Source organism: Schistocerca cancellata, chromosome 6 (assembly GCF_023864275.1).
Source record: "Schistocerca cancellata isolate TAMUIC-IGC-003103 chromosome 6, iqSchCanc2.1, whole genome shotgun sequence".
Taxonomy (NCBI): Eukaryota; Metazoa; Arthropoda; class Insecta; order Orthoptera; family Acrididae; genus Schistocerca; species Schistocerca cancellata.
Window position 1 is genome coordinate 299,614,535 of NC_064631.1, and position 19,908 is coordinate 299,634,442.

The 19,908-nt window shown below is 42.3% G+C and overlaps 1 protein-coding gene across 1 annotated transcript in view; it reads left to right on the plus strand.

Moving 5' to 3' along the window:
* Positions 1 to 19,908, plus strand: part of LOC126191540 (protein madd-4-like) — a 502,815-nt gene that overhangs the window by 384,737 nt on the left and 98,170 nt on the right. The window contains exons 14-15 of the mRNA XM_049932445.1: positions 11,792 to 12,096; positions 18,595 to 18,722. Of these exons, the coding sequence (XP_049788402.1) occupies positions 11,792 to 12,096; positions 18,595 to 18,722 (433 nt within the window). The remainder of the gene's footprint in view (positions 1 to 11,791; positions 12,097 to 18,594; positions 18,723 to 19,908) is intronic.

A 19,908-nucleotide genomic window follows, 5' to 3' on the forward strand; every position in this document is an offset into this window, starting at 1 on the left:
CTTCTACTGTATTTCTTTCCCCCATTCCTGTCAATTGTTCCCTTATGCTCTCCCTGAAACTCTGTACAGCCTCTAGTTCTTTCAGTTTATCCAGGTCCCATCTCCTTAAATTCCCACCTTTTTGCAGTTTCTTCAGTTTTAATCTACAGTTCATAACCAATAGATTGTGGTCAGAGTCCACATCTGCCCCTGGAAATGTCTTACAATTTAAAACCTGGTTCCTAAATCTCTGTCTTACGATTATATAATCAATCTGATACCTTTTAGTATCTCCAGGGTTCTTCCATGTATACAGCCTTCTTTCATGATTCTTGAACCAAGTGTTAGCTATTACTAAGTTATGCTCTGCACAAAATTCTACCAGACGGTTTCCTCTTTCATTTCTGTCCCCCAATCCATATTCACCTACTATGTTACCTTCTCTCCCTTTTCCTACTCTCGAATTCCAGTCACCCTTGACTATTAAATTTTCGTCTCCCTTCACTACCTGAATAATTTCTTTTATCTCATCATACATTTCATCAATTTCTTCATCATCTGCAGATCTAGTTTATAAACTTGTACTACTGTAGTAGGCGTGGGCTTCGTGTCTATCTTGGCCACAATAATGCGTTCACTATGCTGTTTGTAGTAGCTAACTCCTATTTTTTTGTTCATTATGAAACCTACTCCTGCATTACCCCTATTTGATTTTGTATTTATAACCCTGTATTCACCTGACCAAAAGTCTTGTTCCACCTGCCACCGAACTTCACTAATTCCCACTATATCTAACTTTAACCTATCCATTTCCCTTTTTAAATTTTCTAACCTACCTGCCCGATTAAGGGATCTGACATTCCACGCTCCGATCCGTAGAACACCAGTTTTCTTTCTCCTGATAACGACGTCCTCTTGAGTAGTCCCCGCCCAGAGATCCGAATGGGGGACTATTTTACCTTCGGAATATTTTACCCAAGAGGACACCATCATCATTTAATCATACAGTAAAGCTGCATGCCCCCGGGAGAAATTACGGCTGTAGTTTCCCCTTCCTTTCAGCCGTTCGCAGTACCAGAACAGTAAGGCCATTTTGGTTAGTGTTACAAGGCCAGATCAGTCAATCATCCAGATTGTTACCCCTGCAACTACTGAAAAGGCTGCTACCCCTCTTCAGGAACCACACGTTTGTGTGGCCTCTCAACAGATACCCCTCCGTTGTGGTTGCACCTACGGTACGGCTATCTGTATCGTTGAGGCACGCAAGCCTCCCCACCAACGGCAAGGGCCATGATTCATGGGGGGAGGACAACACTTGTTACTGCTTCATTATTATCAGTGCTAACAGCTGAAGACTGATGCGTGCTGCTTTGCTCTGCTTGACTCATCCTAAACATTGCCCTAGTTAAAACCATATAAATGTTATACTGTCACTATATGTAACTCCCTTCACACAAGAGTACTTCTGTGTCTAATTTCTTAATGTACATATACAGATAAATGCAACTGGGACAGGTCAATCAAAACACTTCCTATATCTAACATGAACACAAATAATCAATATTCAAATATCAAATAACACTTAACAGAAAAGCATATACTTCAACTGTACTAGCAAGCTTTAATAATAAAAATATAGCTCTGGCCTTTTCTCTGCACCCAGTGTACTATCTTTTGGCTTTATTTGTAGATCCAGTTATATCACCTGTGAGTCTTTCCTCTCTTTTCCAAGTGTCAGTTAGGTTAGCTCGTCGTAGTTGACATGAAACAGAGAACAAAATTATTTTAGCAACATCCAAAAACGTGTCCTGTCAAACCCATGTAGGATATGAGGTTGGACAGAGAGCGATGACTCGTTGTCCGAAATTAATCACTGTATATCGTCATCTTCGGCCTGAAGTCAGGCGAGCTCTTCCAGACTCTGTGGTGCAGTTAGTACGCAAATTTGGGATAGGTAGTCTGCCACAATGTTCTCTGCACCGTGGATATAGCATGTGCTGACAGATGTAGTCCATATGGTGGAAATGCCTTGGCAGAAAGTCTTTAGCTGGGTTACGAATAGCATCCACGAGAGGCTTGTAATCTGAGTAGATCGTGAAAGGTCGCCCCTCTAGGTCACTACAGAAGTGTTTAATTGCCTCGTACACAGTGAGGAGCTCACGGTCGAAAGCTGACCACTTACACTGGCTCTTAGTCAGTTTCTCTGAAAAAGTAAATGCATTGAGCATAGGTTTGCCCAGTCCAACTTCCGTTTCCCCGTGGGTGTCAGTGAGGGCCATTTGGACGGAGGCAACTTGAGGAACATGGGGGCAGTAAAAGTTTGTCATACCCAGAAAATGACAGAGCTGAGCATAATCACAGAAAGAGGAAGAATGATTATGGTTTCGACACAAGAATTCGTCAGACGGAGGACGTCGGCAGAGACACTGTGGCCTAGGAAGGTAAATGATGTGGAACAGAGTTGAGATTTATCATGGTTGATCACCACGCCATTGGCAGCAAGAACCAAATGGACTGCATCGAAGTGAACTTGATTCTTCCCAGCAGTGGAGGAAAAGATCAGTGTATCATCTATGTAAGCGTAAGCAAATGGCAGAGGTAGCAAAATGGAATCAATGAACTGCCACCATGTCTGCACAGCATTTTTCAGTCCAGAAGGCATGTAACAGTATTCAAACAGGCTGAAGGAAGTGCCATTACTGATGGCAGATACTCGCAAAGGGAGGTCGGCAAGAAGGGTCAGGAAGGGGTTTGAATGCAATGTCGGTTCACTGACCTTGCTGAACCAGGGTGGCATAGGCGGTGCATTGACTGAAGTTGGCGATGGAAGACACGGCACAGGAGTGGAGCATGGAGATGCGTCTTGTAGATTCGTCTGCGGTGGTGAGAAAACGACAGCAGGTGGAAGAATGCTCGACACAGGAGCAGATTGGGAAGAAGGTGCAGCAGAGGCGTCTGTTGGGTCACCCCGTTGTGTTTCTTCAGATAGGCGACGTATCGTACGTCATGTGTGTGACAATACAACAGAAGCACAGGCAATGCGGGTGCATAACGCATCATTCTGGATGTGAAGTTCGTCGATTTGTGAGCTGTGTAATAATGCGCTCGAGCAGGGATGCACATGTTGAAAGCGTAGCCAAGGAGGCAAAGAGTGAAGTTGTGCTGAACTCATTTGAGCACAGAACAATAGAGCCAGATGTGTGGCGGAGCACGGCGGCCTGCAGGTCTGGTGAAAGTTTGTAATGGTGTAGAAAATCCAACCCAATCACAGGCTCATCCACATCAGCAACATTGAATGTCCAAGGAAAGGTGTGGACCAATGATAGGTGAAGGGACATCTTTATGGAGCCATGGACCGCAATAGGAGAATGATTGGCAGCAATCAAGCAGGCCCTCAGCTAGTCTCCTTCTGATGAACACATCACTGGCACAGAGGCAGAACCAGTTTAATCAGAAAACACAACAGACATCCATACCGCGCTCCAACGAGGCAAATGGCGGTGGTGTCGGCGGCATGCTTGGCCAGGATAACACTAACATCGACACTGGTATCAGTGAGAAAGTGAGTTCCCGATGACATATCTGTGGCATAGAGGGCATCACGTTGCTGAAGCGAGTGGCACTGCATCAGACGGTAGGTGCCATGAAGGAACATGGTGTGGCGTGGCGCCTAAACGTGCCCGGCGGAATCATTTGGGTAGGCGCAAAGCACGTGGCAGTTGCAGGCAGCGGCCCCATAAGTAGTGTGGAATCAGCACAGCGGGCAGGCCGGTTGTCGGGACGGTGCCGTGCTGTGCGGAAGGGGACTGCAGCTGACTGCAATGGGGCTGGTAGCCGATCGGATTGCTGCTCAGGCAAGGTCGCCAGCTGTTGGGAGCCCACTGGCAGTACCACGGGTAGGCTGCTAGGTGGAGGCTCCTGACTAGCAGCCGAGGCGAGCACGCTGGCCTCTACTGGCCGGGTGCAGAACCAAAGGTGCAGGCTTGCCAATTGAGAGTGATGGAGACATTGTTCGTGACAGGCGGTGACAGTGACGAATGATGGCGTAAGCCTGTTCTGCCATGCATAATCGAACCTCTAGTGAGTGAGTGACGTGAGACAGCAGATGAAGTTGCAGATCGAAAGGCATCTTGACCATCCACAATGTCCAAAGCGCAGCACCAGGTAATGCTCGATTGTCGATTAATGCACGTAGGCGCTACCAAAGCTGCGACGGGATGCGGTCATCTAGATGATCGTTGTGAATAATGTGGTGGATAGCCTTCTCTGGAGGGTGAGAAAGGCGCTCATTAAGCAGTGCTCTTGCTGTCAAATGTTTAGACCAGGCAGGCGGTGAGAGAAGCAAGTTGCTGATGAGGTCCGTATGAACATGGAGGTGGCTCACCAGGCATACAGAAAGGGCGTTGTCATTTGAAATGCCATGGATGTCCACTAGGTGATCCACTAAGGCGAACCAAGTCTTTGGGTTATCTTTTTGCAAAGCAGGTAGCTTGGGAAACCCGCTGTGTAACACATGTTGAGGCAGCACTGGCAGACGGAGATCCGTGCGAGCAGGGCAGGATGCCTCAGACACTGGGAGTGCAGTAGCGGTGAACGGTGCATCACTCGAGGTCTGCATGGAGGGGTTGCCGCATGCAGCACACAGTGTGGATTGTGCAGGTGCGGAAGTTGGTACAGTGTGTCCAAACTGCATGCCCGCCGAAGAACTTGGCACAAGTGTAATGGCTGTTGCCGTTGCAACAGCAGACAGAAGGCAGTCGCAGCACTGTCAAGGGGAGTGACCCAGAAACTGGTGCAGGTGGAATGGCCGGCGCCATTACAAAAGCGAGCAGAAGTGGGTCGTGGTACAACCATGGAGCAATGGTTGCAGAAACAGGCACGGTCGAGGCGACTGGCGTCACTGAGACAATGTGCAGTGGGAAGGGAGGGGGGATCTTTGCTGCAACATTACCGTATTTACTCGAATCTAAGCCGCACTTTTTTTCCGGTTTTCGTAATCCAAAAAACTGCCTGCGGCTTAGAATCGAGTGCAAAGCAAGCGGAAGTTATGAAAAATGTTGGTACATGCCACCACAACTAACTTCTGCCATCGAATATATGTAGCACTACGCGGGCATGCTTTGTAGGCACAAAGATAAATACTGGCGCCAAAACCTCTGCGTCAGTAAATAATTTTTTTTTAAAAAAGGGGAAGACAAGCTTTTTTTCTCCGCTGCGAGTTTCGACCACTGCATTTTCATACATTATCCAACGAAGTAAATACAAATTCCGTGTTGTTCATCTTCGAATGTAGCACAATTTCAGTGTACTATGAAAATCTGACTGGCAAGACTGTTTGGGATGTTTGTCAATATGGCCAACTCTATGTTCTGAATTTTTTCCTATCTGTGAGAAGAGATGGTTGCTAATAGGAACCTGATGAAATTTGAATCACATACAGTATTCTCTTCACCATAAGAATAATACGAATATAAACATTTTGCCATGTATTCTTTCGTGTTTGCTGCTATCTCATTTAAATCCTTCTGCCTAATAAACTACGAAACTAGAGTGAGACAACAGCAAACGCGGAAGAATATACGTATCGTGTCATGTTTATATTCGTATTATTCTTATGCCTAATAGTGATACAGTCAGAAATGAAGCACGGCAAGTGACTAGATTTTTAAATCTAAGATGACTCAAATTTCTGTGCAGAATTTGATGTAATAAAGAAGCGGCCGCAAAGATTTTCAAATGGAGAAAATTTTCGCCTAACTCTCGTTCAGAACATGTTCTATCATACGCAGTCTATTATTTGATTCTTGTTGATCATTATCAAAGAAAGCAGCAGTGTAAGTAACGTCTCTTGCCATTGTTTCACTAATGAGACGATTCCTCTCTCTCTCTCTCTCTCTCTCTCTCTTTTTTTGTACGCGGCGGTAGTGCGCGCAAAAGCAAGCCATGCCGCGAGCCGCGACAGGTCGTAAACACACACTATCAGAATGCGACAAACAATGCATGACACAGTGCAGTAATGCATTTTCAGCTTAAGGGTGACGCAAACACCTATAACAAAGAAAACGGCACTTATCAGATCAAAGCAAAATAAACAATTGATTCAAACCAGCCGAAGCACGTGAAAAAGGAGGGGTACCCGTATAAATACGGACGGAGCGCCTGACACATAGCAATGGCTACCTGGTAAAGCTTAACTGCTAAGCTTACGACTCAAACCAAACTACTGTAGCTGTATCGTCATTCATTCGACCTAAATTGTGTCTCATATTACAATGGACCAACTTTGTTTCGATTTGGAGGTGCGGCCTAAAACTTTTCTCTCCCCTTGAATTTCGAGTCTCAAATTTTAGGTGCGGCTTAGATTCGGGATTTTTTTTTTCCTTTATTTCGAGTCTCATTTTTCAGGTGCGGCTTAGATTCGAGTGCGGCTTAGATTCGAGTAAATACGGTAGGCATATAATAACGTGCTACCCCATCCATAGAAATGTTCAAATCATCAAACCAAACCAAAGGTAACTGCGTAGATGAAGGATGAACCACAATGTCTGTAACTGGATGATCATCCACGATGACGTTATGTGGCGTGCACTGTCCATATTGTGGCCATTGTTGTGCTGCCGCACTAGATGGTGGCCATGTTGAGCCCGTTAAGGTTAGCTGGCCGCCAGCATGGCTGGGCTTAAATAATTGTTCACTTTTAACCTCAGGCGCATTAGGTACACTTGACAGACATTGGTAGATCCGTTGTGGCAAGAACAGTGTGGGCTGGCACATGAAGTTCGTAATGACGAAAACAAGCACAAAATAACTTGCCATCACACGATGACAATGTTGGGGTCACCACTGTGGTTATCACGTGTGGGTGGTCAGTAATAACACACTAAGTATCGTTTATACATTTATTATTTGCTGAGACAGAAAGAACAAACATGGCTCAACAGAAGTTGTGCACCGAGAGACATAGAGCAAAAGCTGATGAAAGAGGTCACAGTCAAAGATAGGGCACTCTGCACTAGAGACACCACAGAGTTATATACTGTACTAAAACACATAGCACATGGTGACAATATGGTAGACAAAATATCTTGTACAAAATTGCAGAACAAAAACGAAAATCTTGATAAAGAAATAATATTAACATGAGCAGGATGACCAGAAAAATGAAATATGTTGCTTTGCCTTGTTATGGTGCCACATCAGATAAAATAGCCAATAATTTTTGGGTTCCACATGAATTACAAAGTCAAGATAATAATGACAAACAAAAAAGTAAAAGTAAAACATTTACACTGTCAATAATTTATAAAATCAGATATGATGAATGTGGAAGTTTCAGTGTATAGCAGATTGGTAGATATTTCTACACCAGATTTGGAGAGAGCGCTAAAAAGCATAGCTTACAGCCTGTGTTTCAAGACATGAATTCATGAGGCCAAACACTGCTGTTTCACCCATAGAGAAAACTCTGTGGAAGCCAAAATGAGCTGTTATTAAAATATTTATCTCAGAAATGTAGTTTATGACTCTGCAGAAGCTAAACTAAGCTGTTATGAAAATATTATTCTCACAGTGGTAGTTTAGTATTCTGTTGTATTGTCTTCACAAAAAAATTTTTGGGAAGAAGGGAGATGGTTCAGTCCCTTACCTCCAATTTTGTAAATGGATGTTACTGAGTTAGTAACCTACTTCAGTCCTTCTGGGAAACATGCTCTGAGTCATCAACTAGCTACAATAGTGACTCAAGGTGGGCATTACCAAGCCGGCACAATATTTTAATACTTTGGTTGAAGCACTGTCATAGCCAGGAAAGTACAGCTTTTTAATGACTTAATGATTTTTGTGACCTCTCTCACATAATATTTGGCAAAGTGATGTGTGATGGTAAAGTGCCTACCTAAATAATGCATTGGCTCAGATATAAGCCATACTTTTTACCCAAAAATTTTGATAAATTAGGCTGGAACTTATCTTTCTTATTAAACAAGCTTCATGTGTTTTAATGGGAAATTCTCGATTTATTATGATTGTACTATACAAGTTTCCAGTTTTGATTTCTTGCTGATTTTTGCAACTGTGTCTGTAGTTATTCCAGAGTTCTGTGTTTCAGAAACATTTACCATAAAAAAGGCCAAGTGAAAATACTGGAACTCACAGTGATTGGACAAATAGTGCTTTTTGAAATTAGTTGTAAAACTACCCTCTTATGAGAAACGTCCTGATCTGAAACATTTGTAATCCAATTGTGTGCAGGGCAGTACATCAGTAACAACAATTGTGATTGCCCCTATCTGTTGAGCAAGTTTTGAAGAAGTTATATATTTAATAGAATGCTTCAGCCAGAGCCAGTCTTATTACTCAAAGAGCACTACAATCTTCAAGCCTGTACATAATGTCCATTGATCTGATTGGTACCGATGACCCAACCACAAATCAATGGGCAGTGTGGCACAGTGGAATAGGGTTTAAATCCCCGTTCATTCAATTATGTTTTCCTAAATAATGTAGGGTTAATACAGAAAGGGTTCTCTAAACAAAGCCATGGGTCCATGAAAAACTTATTTCCCCTTTGTTCCATCTCTAAAAACCTCAATATCAACAGAATTCTTGCTTTTCTTTTCTTGCTTCTTTTCAAAACCAAATGTACTAACATAATCTAACTGATGTTAAGTGCTCTGGCAAAAGTAGGTACTCACCTAGAGAAAGATATCTTTTTTAAGCTTCAACTTATCTAAAGAGTAGACAGTTTTACTGTTGTGAAATTAAACTACATTAAAAAAAACTTCTCTAGCTTAAAAAATGAGTAGACTGCAGAGGATATGGTGCAGGATTGTATGTCGGGGTGAGTCAGAAGCTGCTCAGAAGCTATATAATCCCATTAGTCACAGTAGTTGGTAGTACAACTCAGACCTACTTCAGGTGCTGCAGGAATGTGAGCCTTGACCCTTGGACACTGGCAGTGAAGCAGTGTAATTGGACTCTGGCTGCTGCTACACTTGGCGCATGGTGCGACCTTGCATAGTCAGTGGTCCCAGTGATGGCTGAGCAATGTTAGAGCTGACCCAGCAGCCTATCATCGTCTGCTGAGTGTGGAATGCTGAGTCTTCCCAGCTGTGACAAGTGACAGGCACTGATATCCAGTGAGCAAACCCTGGACTGGCAGCAGGTTGGCAGTGAGCACTGCTAACAAGTGCCCTCGTGACTTGTTGGTTAGGAAGGCCTCAGTTCAACTCTCCCACAAAGCGGCAGTTGGACCCCTTTGGCAAGCAGTCCTGTCAGGATGATGGCTAAGCAACGATGACGTGGAGGCTGACACTATGACAGTTGATGACTCACTGACTGGCTACTTTGAGTTATGCCCAGCTTCGTTGGACAGCTAGTATTATTCACCTCAAACTGGGTTTGTTGTGGTATTGTTGCTGCAGAAGTCACATGCCAGACACGTCCCTGATTACAGTAACCATCCAGCTATTATGTTGCCTGGCAAGCATCATTGTGCAACACTGAGTTAGTGTATTGCCTAAGGTGACCTGCTTACAGCATAGAGTCCATTTTCCAAGGCCCATGTTGTTATACTCTTCCCCCCTTCAAATAATTTGATCCACTGAATTCTCAATGTTGCGGCATCTGGAAATAATTAATTCTTTACAGTCCATTGATGACACACTTGGTTAGCCTTTGTCTCACAACATGTAAAGAAATACTTAAACAGCTGAAACAGATACCCAGAAGCATGCGGAATCTCCCAATAGTACATATGGTTCCATCCACCAGCTGTCTGAAAACTAGTGCTAGTCTTGATAACAAATACCAGAGTTGTGTTATCACACTTATAGTACACATGCTTTAAGTTCATTTTCATGGTCCACTGACTGCTTTCAACAGTACTCCACAATCTGTATAAATGAGTAGTCCATATCTCATTTTCATTCTGTGACGGCAGCTGTGTCAAATGATCCTGTAGCATGTGGGAGAACAACAGTTCAAATCAGCATCTGATTATCATGAATTAGGTTTTCTGTTTTTTCCCTAAACCATTCCAAGCAAATGCTAGAATGGTTCCTTTTATAGATCTTGGCTTATTTCCTTGTCCAGCTTTGAAGCTATCTGAGCTTGTGCTCCATCTCCAACGATCTTGATGTCACTGGGATATTAATATTCCTTCAAACCAACTTGCAGGACCAGGATTGTGGGAATCTGTGAGGCATTGTATATCAGTATTCCCACTAACATTACGAACATTCACACCAACCCTTTTCCATGCATTATCTTCTTTAACTCAGTACTTAGCTTTAAAATGTAGAATTCATCTTCTTTGACCTAGTTATCCCAGCCTTCATGTGACACACTGTCCTGACCACCTGTTATGCCTTACCATCACATCATGGAAAGATAATCACAGAAGTTCAGATAGAAGAGCTTTAAATGAACTGTATACAGAGGGAAACCATGATAAGAGTCGCTACCATTGCATCTCCATTGATGATTGAACTAGCACTTAACCCTAACCATCACCTTTATCATACCTCGGCATACTACAAAATGCACGGGCCCCAAACTGCCTGAGAAAAAGGCATGTAATAAGAAACCATGTTCAGTAGAGAGTATTCAGCCACAGATACATCTTGAAAACAAGACATATGTCCAGGAAAATGCCAATGAAAAGAAAGTGAATCTTAAAATTGGTGGCCAAGCTATAGTATACCTTTATTACACCCATTAGTTCATAGTACAGGTCAGGTTCATATCAGACAGTAGTGAAGGTAAGCTTTGACGCACAGAGCCTGGCAGCAAATTGTTGTCGTAGAACTCCAGCTGCCGCTGTGCTTAATGTGGTCCAGATGTGGCGCAATCTTGCATAGTCAGTGAGTCTGGCAATTGCCGAGAAATGTCAGGGCTAATATGGCAGGTTGACACTGTCTGTGTCTGTATCTGCTGAGTGCAAGACACTGGCCATGGCAAATAACAAGTGCAGATGTCCAGGGAATCCTGGACTGGCAGCTGACTGGTGGTGACTGGCACTGGCAAGTGCCCCAGTAGCTCAGTAGCTGGGAAGGCCTGAGTGTGATGTTCAGCTCATCAGGAAGCTGATAGACGGGTGGGCCTGTCACATTTACAGCAGTGGCGGTGACCTCACACCTAAGGCCAACAGTATTACAGTAAATGACTCAGTGATTCACTGCTTCTACATATGCCCAGCCATGCCGGATGGCCAGTATTTATTCATGCCAAAATGGGTTTGTTGTGGTTCTTTGGCTGCAAAACTCACATATGCCACATACCAAAGTAACCTCAGTTATTGTAATAATCTGGGCACTGATTGGCTGTCAGTCGTCTTTGCCCATCGATCATTGTGGTGCAACACTAGGTCAGAAAATTGCTGTAAGTGGTCCATTTTACAGCATCAAACACAACTGCCTAGGCTCATGTCAGTACATATCCATTAAGACTACACAAAGCACAATTATCAAACTGCCCCTAAATGAAAGCACAAATTCCAAAGAATTATTTATTTTTGAATTAGCTGTGTTTAAAGCTTTTATAAGATTGTAGGCATCCTTTTTGTCCATTGTATACGTGCTTTGTGTTTTAGTACCAATATATAGGTACAAACATAGCTAAATTCCTCAAAATTTTTGCATTTCTCACACAAAGTTTCATGTAACTAGCTTAGATATTGCAGTGTTCTTGATTTCATTGGTTCCTAAAACTCACTACTTTATTTGAAATGAATTTTGTAAATTATTATTAAGTTAATTTCCTGCAAAGTAAGTCATTATAAAATTGTTCAACAAGTTCGTCTCCTCAATTCCAGTGCTCAGCCACATGTGGAGGAGGGACAAAGACGAGATCTGTTGAGTGCAAGCAGACAATGGCACAAAATAATATCATACCTCGGCATACTACAAAATGCACGGGCCCCAAACCGCCTGAGAAAAAGGCATGTAATAAGAAACCATGTTCAGTAGAGAGTATTCAGCCACAGATACATCTTGAAAACAAGACATATGTCCAGGAAAATGCCAATGAAAAGAAAGTGAATCTTAAAATTGGTGGCCAAGCTATAGTATTTGCAGGAAGTCAGGTGAAGATCAGATGTCCTGTGAGGAAGTTTAACAGGTAAGATAATAAAGTTCACCTAGAAGTATTATATTATTACAGACAACCTCCAGCCTATAGTAAATTAATGTTTACTTTGTTTGCTAGTGTCAGATACTGTATGATATTGATTTAGTATTAGTTCAGAGTGTTAAGAATCAGCTGCTGGAAACAAATGTGTCAAGGATGTAGAATTCCAAAGGTATCATCTAGTAGAAATCAAAATGAAAGATTCAGAATTTGGAAAACAGTTTCATTTTTTTATATTGTTCAATGGCTCAAAGGTGAAACAACAAAAAATGCCAATAGGGTGTCACAGAGATAATACAGATTGTAAGTAATAAAGAGGAAAAAGGAGGGCCTTCAAAGGAAATGGAGAATAAAAGAATGGAAAAACTTATTAAGATCAAGTGGGTAGTAAATGTGTCTTGGGAATACTGTAGTGTTTTGAAAACGGGGAGGTGTTACAGATGACTTGAGTGGTGAAGCAAGTATCTCTTACTTTCATTTTTCTTAACTTCTTTTGTTCAGGATGTTTTGTGTTGCTTGTGAAGACAAATATGTGTATGGGCATTATTTGTAGATATGGCTTGGTGGTGGTTGTACAACTATCAAAATAATAGGTAAAATTTACTGATAGTTGATATCTCACATGTTTAATATCACTTACGGTTTTCTATTTATTATGCATTATATAAACAGATAATTGATAGATCTGAAGTTTGTGATGGTTGGAGTATGCCTTAGAAATATTTTGAGGTGGGGTTACTCAGATGAGTAGGAACCAAGGTTTATTGCAGTATAGTTAAGGAAGGCTTGAGACCTTAAAAGTAGGTTGCAGAGGACCAGTGAGTGGTAAAAGCTCATAAGGAATGGGAGACAGTCATGCCCACAACATTGTTGCTAATTAATTGAAGCTGTCCAGATGGAGGCTGTGTAATAAGTTGAAAATTTTAGTGCTTTTTTTAGTAAAGCATCATTTGGCATGATTGCTCAAGAGAACAAGTGACACATAAACTTATCAAGTAGTTTTAGAACTCTACAACAAGTTCTAAATACAAAAAAAACATTAGAAATTTGCTAGTATCTTCATATAGGAAATAAGCATCAGAGCATCTCCAGCTCCCTTCCATTCCAAGGTTGTGAAGGACAGAACATTTAATACAAACATGGTAGTGGATGTCAAAAATTAAGAAACTGCTGTTTCACTTATACTTCAATGAAGGTCAATGCAAGTATAACTGTTAATTTGAGTGTCTGCCTCCATAGTTCATTGATAAGTATTTCACCAGTATTGCAGAAGACCTGGGGTCAGTTCTCAGTATTACCAGTGATGTTCCTTGGTGGGAGGACTGGAGCAGAGAGCACTTAGCCTCGTGAGGTCAAACGAGGAGCTACTTGAATGTAAAGTTGGGGCTCTGAAATCTGCAAAGTTGACAACAGCTGAGAGAACAATGTGATGACTTTGTGCCCCTTTATACCACATCCAAATAGTATACAAACAAATCATTTTCTGGAACTGGTATAAATACACATCTAGTGACATTTCACACAAACATAAATGTGACACATTTATCAAATGCAGTCTTTAGGAGAGAAATACATTACTCAAAAGAAAACAATTATGAATCATTCCTGCATCTATTAAGGGTTTAATTTGCAATGCAGAGTGTCTGCAAGGGTGTTGGATGGGCCCTTCCACTGCCATTAGCTACCTATACATGTATACATGCAGTGGCTTACATCACACAGACCACTAATAACTTCAACTCTAGGTCATTGTTCTCAATTGCTTGATAGTTCATTCACTCTCACTGTCTACACACAGTCTGATATCACATCTTTGTCCATCTGTTACTACACTGCCATAACACATCGTCAGTTTCCAAACACCCTTCTTGTTTTAAGGCTCTTAAACCAGTTTAAGCAAAGCTGTTAAACTGTTTTCTGTCCTCCTGATTGAATATTTTAGTTTACTGTGCTTAGTACTATAGTGTTCCATGCTGTGCCATTGGATTGTGTTCACAATATGCTTACAGTTCTTCACACACTTCCACCACCCACTGCTATTGTGTTTGTACAAATCTACACTCCTGGAAATGGAAAAAAGAACACATTGACACCGGTGTGTCAGACCCACCATACTTGCTCCGGACACTGCGAGAGGGCTGTACAAGCAGTGATCACACGCACGGCACAGCGGACACACCAGGAACCGCGGTGTTGGCCGTCGAATGGCGCTAGCTGCGCAGCATTTGTGCACCGCCGCCGTCAGTGTCAGCCAGTTTGCCGTGGCATACGGAGCTCCATCGCAGCCTTTAACACTGGTAGCATGCCGCGACAGCGTGGACGTGAACCGTATGTGCAGTTGACGGACTTTGAGCGAGGGCGTATAGTGGGCATGCGGGAGGCCGAGTGGACGTACCGCCGAATTGCTCAACACGTGGGGCGTGAGGTCTCCACAGTACATCGATGTTGTCGCCAGTGGTCGGCGGAAGGTGCATGTGCCCGTCAACCTGGGACCGAACCGCAGCGATGCACGGATGCACGCCAAGACCATAGGATCCTACGCAGTGCCGTAGGGGACCGCACCGCCACTTCCCAGCAAATTAGGGACACTGTTGCTCCTGGGATATCGGCGAGGACCATTCGCAACCGTCTCCATGAAGCTGGGCTACGGTCCCGCACACCGTTAGGCCGTCTTCCGCTCACGCCCCAACATCGTGCAGCCCGCCTCCAGTGGTGTCGCGACAGGCGTGAATGGAGGGACGAATGGAGACGTGTCGTCTTCAGCGATGAGAGTCGCTTCTGCCTTGGTGCCAATGATGGTCGTATGCGTGTTTGGCGCCGTGCAGGTGAGCGCCACAATCAGGACTGCATACGACCGAGGCACACAGGGCCAACACCCGGCATCATGGTGTGGGGAGCGATCTCCTACACTGGCTGTACACCACTGGTGATCGTCGAGGGGACACTGAATAGTGCACGGTACATCCAAACCGTCATCGAACCCATCGTTCTACCATTCCTAGACCGGCAAGGGAACTTGCTGTTCCAACAGGACAATGCACGTCCGCATGTATCCCGTGCCACCCAACGTGCTCTAGAAGGTGTAAGTCAACTACCCTGGCCAGCAAGATCTCCGGATCTGTCCCCCATTGAGCATGTTTGGGATTGGATGAAGCTTCGTCTCACGCGGTCTGCACGTCCAGCACGAACGCTGGTCCAACTGAGGCGCCAGGTGGAAATGGCATGGCAAGCCGTTCCACAGGACTACATCCAGCATCTCTACGATCGTCTCCATGGGAGAATAGCAGCCTGCATTGCTGCGAAAGGTGGATATACACGGTACTAGTGCCGACATTGTGCATGCTCTGTTGCCTGTGTCTATGTGCCTGTGGTTCTGTCAGTGTGATCATGTGATGTATCTGACCCCAGGAATGTGTCAATAAAGTTTCCCCTTCCTGGGACAATGAATTCACGGTGTTCTTATTTCAATTTCCAGGAGTGTATTTATAAAACTGTTCTGATTTGTGCAGGCTTCACCACTTACCATCAGTCTGTGTTGAAGTTAAAATGTAGTGCCAACACACGTTAGTTTATTGGTACACTCCTTAGCTTCTAATAATGCCCCCCATCGCTTTGAGAAACAGATTACACCTTTTAGTCTTTAATTGTATTCAACAATAATTTCTTAAGAAAAGATGCTGTGACTTACCGAACGAGAAAGTGGTGGTAGATAGACACAATAAAAAACACACACACAAATTTCAAGCTTTTGCAACCCACGGTTGCTTCATCAGGAAAGAGGGAAGGAGGCTTACCTTAGGGGGAAAAAGATATGTCTGCTTGTGTCTTTATATGTGCGGATGGATATGTGTGTGAGTGCGAGTGTATACCTGTCCCTTTTTCCCCCTAAGGTAAGTCTTTCCACTCCCGGGATTGGAGTGACTCTTTACCCTCTACCTTAAAACCCACATCCTTTCATCTTTCCCTCTCCTTCCCTCTTTCATGATGAAGCAGCCGGGGGTTGCGAAAGCTCGAAATTTTGTGTGTGTGTGTTAGTGTGTTTTTTATTGTGCCTATCTACCAGCGCTTTCCCGTTTGGTAAGTAATGGAATCTTTGTTTTTAATATATTTTTCCCATATGGAATGTTTCTTTCTATTATATTATTATGGTCTTATACCTCTGTACTCTAAGTTATGCCCTTTAGAGGGCTCATTTCAGCCTGTTTAATTAATACACATCCATATGCTACAAATATGATGCCTGATAATCAGTCACAGAAGTTTCCGTAACTATAAGCCATTAAACTGCAAAGGTAATGTGGAAGCATGGTGTATCAGCAGTGATGTGGAGCCCATGTTAAATATGGGGCTAAGATAAGGAATCCTTTGTGAGAGCAGAAAATTGGATAGCACCAATATATGTAGCTTGTAAATATTTCAGTCTGAGGTACCTTGAGATAATCATTAAATTAAATACAACAGAACATGATGTTGCAGAACAATTTATGCATCCTTTAGGATCTTTGCCACCATTACATTGGCCCAAATGAGAGGATATTTGCCCAGTTTGTGTTCTTCATGTGCTAGCTGCTGTTGAATATCCTTCAACATCAACTAGAAGAGGTTACCAATTTTCAGAGGAGTGCTTGTCAACCAGCATGCAATGAACTAATGTCAGTGACAGGGTCAGTGTCTTTTAGTAGCTTGCATTTATGTTTTTAATAAAGTTTGGTAATGCAAAACCTTGTTTAAAAGACAAGTGTTTTGGCTGTTATTTATTTTTACCCATTGTTTTCAATCAAATTTAGTAGTAGGCTGGAGAAATGGAGTGTGCATACTGTACTGAAAACATTGTCGACAATAGTCAACCATCTACAGGCTGTTGCCTTGGGATGTAGCAGTGATGTGGAGATGGGTGCATCATGTGAGGCTCCTCAAGTGTCACTTGATTGTCTATTTTCTCTGCTGGTGGGGTACCTTCCAGTGCACCGGATGCAGGGGGCCAAAATCATGACATGGTGCATGACAAGTAGTTACAAGTGCACATCGCTTGAGGCAGCGTGTGAAAGGGAGGACTGATCATGTGTCTTCACCCATCCACCCTACAAGGAAACATGTGGCTATTTCTCCAAACAGGGTCTGAGAAAGTGCATGAGTTGGGGTTTGCTAATTATTAGGAGCTCTAGTGTTACATGTGTTATGGAGCTCCTTAGGGAAATAGTGTCTAGGGCTGGAAATAAGTCCAATGCACACTTAGTTTGTCTGCCAAGAGGTCTCAGTAGATATGTGGAGGAGGCTCTGCATGTGGCTATTGTGAGTGCAGGACACAGTCACCTGCAAGTTGTGACTCCTGTCAGCCACTCTTTCTAATTTGGAGACAATCCTTGGTTCCTAAGGGCAGCTGGCAGAAGTGATGAAGACTGCTGGCCTTGCTTGTGACATGCAATGGGAGAAACCAGTTAGCAATGTTGTACCCAGAAGTGATTGGTGTCTTTATGTTTTGAGGTGAGTGCAAGGTGTCAATCAGAGGTTCTGTTGATTCTTTGATGGTCTTGGCTGAAGATTTTCGGAGCTTCTTTATGAGGTGGATAATTGTAGGATTCCCTCGATAGGTCAGGGGTGCACTACAAAGAGGATGCAGATACTTGGGTAGCAGGGTACTTCTGAAGTGCACATGATGAATGCTTGCCAGTTGATACGCAGATAGCTTAAATAATAGGATCCAGTACATTGTCTTGGATGACGAGTGTTCATCAGGAGTGTCCCAGGGAAGTGTTGTAGAACTGCTCTTGCTCTCTAAATAGATAAGCAATCTGATGAATACAGAGAGCAGCACTCTGCAACTGTTTGCTGATGTCACTGTAGAGTATGGGAAATTGTTGTTGTTAAGTGACTGTAGGAGGTTATACAATGATTTAGAAATTCTGTTTGGTGTGATGAATGGCAGCTTGCTGTAAATTTAAAAAAATGCAAGTTAATGCAGATGAGTTTGAAAAACAATCCAATAATGTTCGACATTAGTACATTGCGCTGTAGGAAGTACTACAACCAGCCACAAATTTTTTGAAATGATTTTATTATACCATTACTAGTTTCAGGCGTGTGACTGTATAACAAAATACTTTCAAGAAAATTTCTGGATGGTAGCCACATTTCCTGCAGTGTAATTTACGAAAACAGCTTCTGTGTTCTCCACCCAAAATGGATAAAATAATTCAGTATTAGTGATGTGCTGCCTGATACAGTCACGTCAAGTAAATACGTAGGAGTAACTGTATAAATATATGAATGTACACAGACAGACAACATACATACATGTCCATGGATGGCTAAATAAACAAAAATAAAATAAAATTTTAAAAAAATGTTGCAAAGTGACATGAACTGGAACGAGTATGAACAGCAAACGTAAAGCAGTTCATGATCAGAGTCCTTTACTATTTGTTTACTTATGTTGCAGCTCTCTAACTGTCTAAAGCATTTCATTGACCAAATACTCATTATTTCCAGGACTAAAATACAGTGGGAAAAGAACAGCACACAGATAACAACCTCTAGGAAATATAAGGTTACTAAACAAGGAGCACTGAAAATACATGACATAATGTTCACTGACAGTGGAAAGTACACCTGTATTGGTGAGTACTTTATCATTGTATAAATGAAGTTATTTGATGAGTCTATTCTGCAGAAATAGAAATCAAACAGCATAATGTTTCCTTTTTATATGATGCTTCTAAAAAAGTTGATGTGATAATAACTTTTTTTCAGGATGTATGTAGAAAGTTCATTAACATATCAGGGCATTATAAATAAAATTGCTAGTAACAGAAATACTTTATACAAATCAAAGTACAGGTTGTAACGATTCAAAATTTTTTATACAACAGTCAAAATATGACAGGTGTTTTCCATTTCAAATCACCTCTGACTGTATATTTTGCATACGGACTCTCCCTGAGCATCATCAGCTACAATTAAAATCAATATGTGAAAGACGTAGTTGATATCAGGACTTGTTGCTTAATTTAGGTGTGTTTGTGCAGTAACACTCAGCATGAAATAACATACAAACAAGAAGTGTGTCAAGAAAGCAACTTGACTGCTTAACTAATGTTGTAATCATGATAGTAACGATGAAATCTGCAAAATCAAACAATGGAAAAACCAAGATGGAATAATGATAGGCACTACAAAAGACTATGACATATAATTTTGTGCATATTTAGAAATGTGAGTGCACATCTATACATAAAGGAAGGAAGGTTAAACAGCTCATTGATGACAAGGTCATTAGATATGGAGCACTTGCCCATATTTGGAAAGGATATTGGTGATACCTTTTTCAAAGGAACCATTCAGTGTTTGACTTAGGGAATAATGGAAAACCTAAATGTGATAGACTGGACAGGGATTTGAATTGCTGTCCTCTGGAATACATTTTCCTTCCTTTTTCAGTGGGTCACCTTACTCACTCACAGGCATACAGTAATTGCTCTTCTCAATCATTATGAACAGAAAGCACATGAAAAACAGGTTGCTGTGTCACATTCTTTATTTATAGGTATGTAAATAAGGCAAAGAATACAATACAGTTAAAACTGTAAACCAAAGAAAGGTGATACTCTAATGGAAAATTTTGTATCATATTCTGCGTTTTAGTCAAAAATTGTGCATCATATTCTGCATTTGAGCTGTGTAGCTAAAGTCAAGTATGTGATGTTGCCAAAGGCTTGAAATGAAGAAACATAACTCAACTCCAAGTATCTCCTACACAATGTGTTGTGAAAGTACAACTCCTGAGGAAGCTATAAGCTATGCAAC